General features: G+C 49.0%; 1 protein-coding gene and 1 long non-coding RNA gene across 9 annotated transcripts in view; one reads left to right on the plus strand and one right to left on the minus strand.

Moving 5' to 3' along the window:
* Positions 1–1,807, minus strand: part of LOC101947479 (uncharacterized) — a 64,187-nt gene extending 62,380 nt beyond the window's left edge. For both annotated transcript variants that reach the window (XR_508614.4, XR_255470.4), the window contains exon 1: positions 1,675–1,807. This is a non-coding gene — a long non-coding RNA (uncharacterized LOC101947479). The remainder of the gene's footprint in view (positions 1–1,674) is intronic.
* Positions 594–6,000, plus strand: part of SALL1 (spalt like transcription factor 1) — a 16,522-nt gene continuing 11,115 nt past the window's right edge. Inside the window, exons 1-2 of one of the 7 annotated variants that reach the window (XM_005289802.4) lie at positions 594–834; positions 1,511–1,603. In XM_005289802.4, the coding sequence (XP_005289859.1) occupies positions 1,528–1,603 (76 nt within the window). In that variant the 5' untranslated portion in view covers positions 594–834; positions 1,511–1,527. Of the gene's footprint in view, positions 835–1,510; positions 1,604–1,653; positions 1,792–2,951; positions 3,079–3,475; positions 3,639–3,664; positions 3,832–5,081 lie in introns of those variants that run through there. The other 6 variants (XM_042852245.2, XM_065567069.1, XM_024104118.3 and 3 more) reach the window with 6 other exon arrangements.

A 6,000-nucleotide genomic window follows, 5' to 3' on the forward strand; every position in this document is an offset into this window, starting at 1 on the left:
GAGTTAGAAGAAGTTTCCCAGCCCAGAGCCCATCTCGCTGGCTGTACGTGTCTGGCCACACACCGAAACAGACGAGGCACCGACCTCCCGGGGCTCAGGCGGGGAGGCTGAGCGGGCTGTGTGGAGCAGAGGGGGCGCTTGGCATGGCTGCTCCTAACCCCGGGGCTCGCCTGCCCGTGTCCCGCGAGCTCACGCTGCAGGCGGCTGCCCGGGAGCTGGGGCTGGAAGCCCGGCGCGGCTCAGCCTCGGACTCTCGAGCAGAAAACGAAAGTCGGGAGTTGATCTCGCTTTGGGCTAGGGGGCGGCGGGGGGTGTCACTCCGAATTCACACCCCCTCCCTCCGACAACCCTGTGCAGAGGGGAGCAGCCGTGCCCCAGCCTGGGAACGCGTAAAGCTGCCCGGTCCCCTCCGGACTCCGCCCCCCGTGCCCCGGCCTCCACCGGGCAGATGAGTCGGCGGGTTTCCGCCGCCAGCCTTCTCCGGCCGCCTTCTTCCGCAGATTGACGCCGGCCTCAGCCAACCGGCGGCGCCGCCGCCAGGGGCGGAGCCGCCTCCCCCTCCCCGGCCGGGCTTGTGACGTAGCCGGGCACAAACTTTGCTGTAATTGTCCTGGGAAACGTGTGAGGTTGCGACCAGCCCGTCGGCCGCTGAACCAGCCCGGCCCCCCCGGCCCCCTGTCGGCACCCCCCGCCCGGGGCCGGGGAGAGGCTGGACGGTGCATCTGGGATGGGTGCAGAGGTTAAAACAAGACACACAACTTGGCCGCGGCCCCGGCGGAGCGGGATGGGACGGTCCCAGGCAGAGGCGGTGGCACAGACTGAGCTCGGGGCAAGGTAGTCGGGAAAAGCCCGGCCTGAGTGTCCCCCCCACCCGGCCCCAGTGTCCCCGCTGCACGGGCAGAGACAGAGCGTTCCCCCGCTGCTGGGCGATCCGCTCCCGGGGGTCCTTTTTCTCTCTCTGCATTTGCTTCTTTGGGGAACCCGTCCTGATTATTCCCCGCTCCCGGTGCGCTCGGAGAAGACATTATTTCATTTTCCTCTTGGCCCCCTTTTGTAACAAGAAAAAACAGAAACCCAACAACAACCCAGGAGCTTGGGACAGCAGCGAGCGGGGGGCGGGCAGAGGCTTTCGACACATTCCTATAGTAACAGGGATGGCGTGAAACAGTCCCAGCTGGTTGCTAAGAGGGTTAAACTGTATCCAAACAGCTTTGGGGAAATCCAGCCCCCTCTCTTGCCACATGGATCGACTCATTGGGTGGGAGCGGCAGAGAGACAAGGGTCTCCAGCAAATCAGCGCCTAATTGATTAAGGCGAGCGGGTTTGAATAGAGCTGGCCATGTGCCAATCGCCTTTCAAAGAGCCCCTCTATGATTAATCGCAATGCATTATTGATAATCATAATTATAGCAGGACACATGCGCGGTGCGGCGTGGCTTGGGGAGGGGGGAGGCTCGATTTCCGTAATTTTGAGAAGATTTTTTTTTAGTAATTTTTTATTCTGCCCCAGCTGATGTTTGAGCCAGCATGTCGCGGAGGAAGCAGGCGAAGCCTCAGCATTTCCAGTCCGACCCCGAGCTGGCCTTATTATCCCAGCGAAATGGTGAGTTCTTCCCATCTCTCTCTCGCACACATTTTAACACAAACACGCACCCGCAAAATAGATCAACTTACCTTAGAGACAGCTAGGAAACTGCACCGGGAAAGGGAAGAGAGCGCTGGAGCTGCCGGAGTTTTTTGGTTGTGGTTTTTTTTTTTAAATATTACTATTTTTGCCCTTGTTGAGGATGGGTTTGTATTATTTTATTAACCTTCTGTTTCCTGTGTTTGTTGCATTTGTGTGTCTCTCTTCCCCCCCCCCTTTTTTTTTGATGATCTGGCAGTCTGACCCCAGAAGAGATGGATTTCTCCCCCACACCCCCTCTGTAGTCCACACCCCAGAGGCTAGTGAGGAGCGGGACAAAAGTCAGGTTTGGGTTTGGGTTTTCTAAGGATGCACCGACCTGACCGCACTTATTCTCTGCGCCCACCCCCCATAAAAAAGGAAAAAGCCCCTTTCCTACTTTTTTTTTCTGCCTGCCCCCTTTCCCCCGGAGTCCCGCTATGGCTGGGAAACCTGCGCTGCCAGGCAGCCCTCGCCTCCGGAGCATTTGAAACCCCACTTTTAAAGGGGGGAGAAAGTTTGCGTGCTGGAGATAAAAGTCTTTCTCGCCACACTGACGCGCTGGCTGGCTCCCTCCCTGCCCCTGGTAACTTTTCTCGCTCTTCGCTCTGGCCGCCTGGCATCTGCGGGATCCGGGCTCGCAGCGGCTCCAGCGAGGGCGGCTCTGCGGCTGGCCTTTAGTTGTGGGGTGGCTGTTTGTTTCCTTTCTTCCTTTGGGGCCGGTAAAGGAGGAACCCGGGTGGCTTGCTCTGTAGCTGGCTTTGGAGAGCCTGTGATTTTTTGTTTTAAAGGCGGTCCAGAAGCCCTGCGTTGGTGCAGGGAAAGGCGGTTTTATTGAAGGGGGGGGGTGCTTGTACCTGTGTCTGCTTGCACTTTATAAACCGGCAGAGTGGGTGGGGGGACAGGGGCAAGTGGTCAGGGGACAATCCAAGTAAGAAAGTGGGCGACTGGGACGCGCCTGGCTGATCAATGAGGCTCGAGGGCCAGGGGGTGAAGGTGGCAGTGGGTCTCCGCGTCCTGTGTCCCAAAGGCAGGCCCGCTCCCCTGCCCGGCCCCAGCCCAGCGCACCTCGGCGGATGCGGTCACTTCAGACCCAGCCGCGAGGGAGCCCGAGAAGGCTGAGCAGCCGGAGAGCCCGGGAGGGGGGATCCTGCCCCCCGTTTAGCTCCCTGTGGATCTTCTCCCCGGCCGGGCAGTTCTGCTCCCGCACCAGCGGGACTCGCACCTGGGGGCCGATTTTGAAATGGGAGGGGGGCGGGGGATAAACAGGCCATTCAGGAAGTTACATGAAAACGGTTACCGGGTGTCCGTTCAAGAGGCTGGCTGTAGATATGGATAATATAGGGGGTGGGGGAGGTCCTCGTCTTTCATTTCTGCAGGGCACTTCCTGAGACTGGAAATTGTGGCAGTTTTGGGTGGGTAGGAGAGTGTGGCTGAGATCTCAGCCAAAATCTCTTCTTTTCTTTTTAAGAAGAAGAAGCTGGAGGGGTCATCTGCCGAGCGATTCCCTCTGTCCTGGCCCTGGGGGGTAATGCGGTGTTCAGGGCAAATCGGATGGGGATGAAGAGAGTTGGCCCTGAATAAATAACTCGTTTCCTTTTCCTTCCTTTCCCTGGCTGGGGCTGGGCACGATGGCACTCATCAGCCCCGAGGCTAGGCAGCACCTTTGGCTTCCCCAGCTAACTTTCAGAGCCGCTCGGTGTGCTGGGTTCCTTTTCTTCTCCGAGAAAAGCTCTAACTCGTCCCTCTTTTCAAACCCTCCACGCTCCTAAAGCGAACACAGCGCTGGCTGCGGAGGGACTTGGCCAGAAGCTGGTGCCAGTGTGCGATGTGAGTCATGGAGAGGAGCCCGGAGCTGCTCTCCCTCAGCCCCATTAACCCCCTGCATTAGTCATTAAAGCAGCAGCCAGGAAACAACCCTCTTCCACCCCCCACCCCCCTTTTCAGCACCATGCATATCAGGGTCGCCACTGAGGTAGGTTTGGGGACATGGGAGCTGTGATCTCTGAACTGTCCTAATTCATTTTCCATTTATCAGCTCCCCCTTTCCTTTCCCTCCCCCCAAGTTGCACGGGGGCTGATGAGGAGTTTGGGAACAAATGTAACCTAAGATACCAAGATCTGCAGAGTAAATCGGGTCTCCCTGGGAAAGCTGGAAGGATGTTATGGTAGCTTTGTTATCATTCAGTTTTTTTTTTTTTAAATATTGAGACACCTTTCTTTGCATCATCATTATCATAATAAATAAATAGCACCCATTTCTTGTAACTGTTTAAAAGTTTCTGTGAAGTATTTTGATTTCTGGAAGGAAACGTTTTGTTTTTTTTTTATTTTTATTTGTACCTTTTTGGGGTGGTGAGGTGAATTTTCATGTGTTTGGATGCATTGCTATTTTGCCACCGGGTTCAATTCAATGAATTTAATTTCACTTGAAGACACTTATTTTATCTTGAAATGTTTTTTTTCCTTCAGCTTTGAAATTTCAAGCGTGAGTTGGGGAAAGGTTAGGTTTTATTTATCCTTTCACCAGTGCCCTAAAAAGAGCTCTGAACTTTACAAAGTAAGCAAAGAGGGAAAGCATAGATGGAAGTTAACTTATCTTGCTGGAGAATCAAAGGGCTATTTTTCACATCTTCAATTTGTTTAATCGCATCTCTTGACAAAGTCTTTATTTTTAAAAATTTTGTTGCTAAAGGACACTGATAAAAGCACCTTCAAGTATCTTAATAAAATCTTGCCTACACTCTCACCCCTTTTTTTCTTTCCTATTTTTAGTCTTTTGATCTGATTTTTGCACATGTTTTCAGATGCAAGACACTGGGGGTGTGAGAAAGGAATGTTAACTGAGAAGCTTTCTTGCCTGTTGCTAAATGATGTACTTAAAATAGTTGGATTTCACCTAAAATAATGGCATTTAGATAATCTTTCATTTGGTTTTCCTGGCTAGTAACTTAAGTTAACTAAGTAAATAATTAAGGTTTTTTTGTATATATATATTTTTTAAATGTTGGTTCTCTAGAAAAAGCAGTAGGTTATTAGAAACCCTGTTAGGAGCCTTTTCCCTCCTTTCAGTAGTAAATGTTTTAGGTTATGACTGTTTTACATGCTTGGACAATAAGTTTTGACTACATTGCCTGGAGGGTATGTTTTGTAATAGTGTTACAGGATTTAGAATGCTGTTGCAATATTAGTATAAAACTAACCCTAAAGAAGTGAATTAAAGGAATGCTTTATGCATTTGAGAAGTTCTTAAATTTATAGTGGATACATTTGAGATAGGTGCGAAACATTTTTTCGTGATACGCCTCAAAATTGCAAAAAACAAAACAAACAAATTCCCCATTCCTCTTCTTTTTTTTTTTTTTTTTTTGGATGCAGTGAATTCAGGTTTGTTAGCTCAGTTACAATTTCGGGAATCAGACAAGTTTGGCATCGCTGCTACTTTAACAACACTTGCAATAATGTGAAATGAAGGAATATTTAAGAGAATAAATGAAAAACCAGGTTTCTGTCAAAAATTTGTCGTGTCTGTTTTGAGTTCTAGTTTAGGAAACTCTGAGGTATTCACGGTTAAGGGTCAATAGAAAGTAGTTTGAAAAGAAACTTCATCCATGTCTTAGAAACATACATTTGATTTTTTTTTTTTTTTTTTAGAACACTTTCTTTCAAAGTTTAGGGTCAATGCAGTACATCCTTACTCTGAAGAATTAACATTTCAAATATATTTTTGGTGCAGTCATTGAATAAGGAAACTTGGCTTCATTATATCCTGTGAATGTGGATGCATAATACCTTTGTACTGGCATAAGCAGGACAGAAATCAGACTAATAGAAGCGACTTTTGACATAAATGATATTCAACAAGTAACTAATTACTGGTGGAAAATGTACAAAAGGCAGTTGGATTATTTCTTTTTGTTAATAACTGAGATTATGTGATATTTTCTTATTACATTTTGAGCTCCTTTTTTTCTTCCTTTTTTCTTGTTGGTTGGTTGGTTTTGTGGTTTTTGTTTTTTGGAGGTTTTTTGGATTGTAGGAGCTTCCTGGCCTAATCATACAACAGAATATTATTTTGGAGCAAAGGTTCTATCAGAAGAGCAATGCAGCTAGCATTTGCTGCAGATATAATACTTGCTCCTCTTCCATACAGAGGAATCAGTTCATCTGATGTTAGTAAATAATAGAATTTCATTATTCACTGTAGCACTAGATGGTTCCCAGAATGACCTGTGGGCCCAGGCAGCTATTAAAAACTATGGCTATTTTGTTGTTTATTTAATAACACTTGCAAGACCGAATACTTGGAAGGAGTACATGTTTAGTCAGGCTTCTTT

This window comes from Chrysemys picta, chromosome 14 (genome assembly GCF_011386835.1).
Source record: "Chrysemys picta bellii isolate R12L10 chromosome 14, ASM1138683v2, whole genome shotgun sequence".
Lineage (NCBI taxonomy): Eukaryota > Metazoa > Chordata > Testudines > Emydidae > Chrysemys > Chrysemys picta.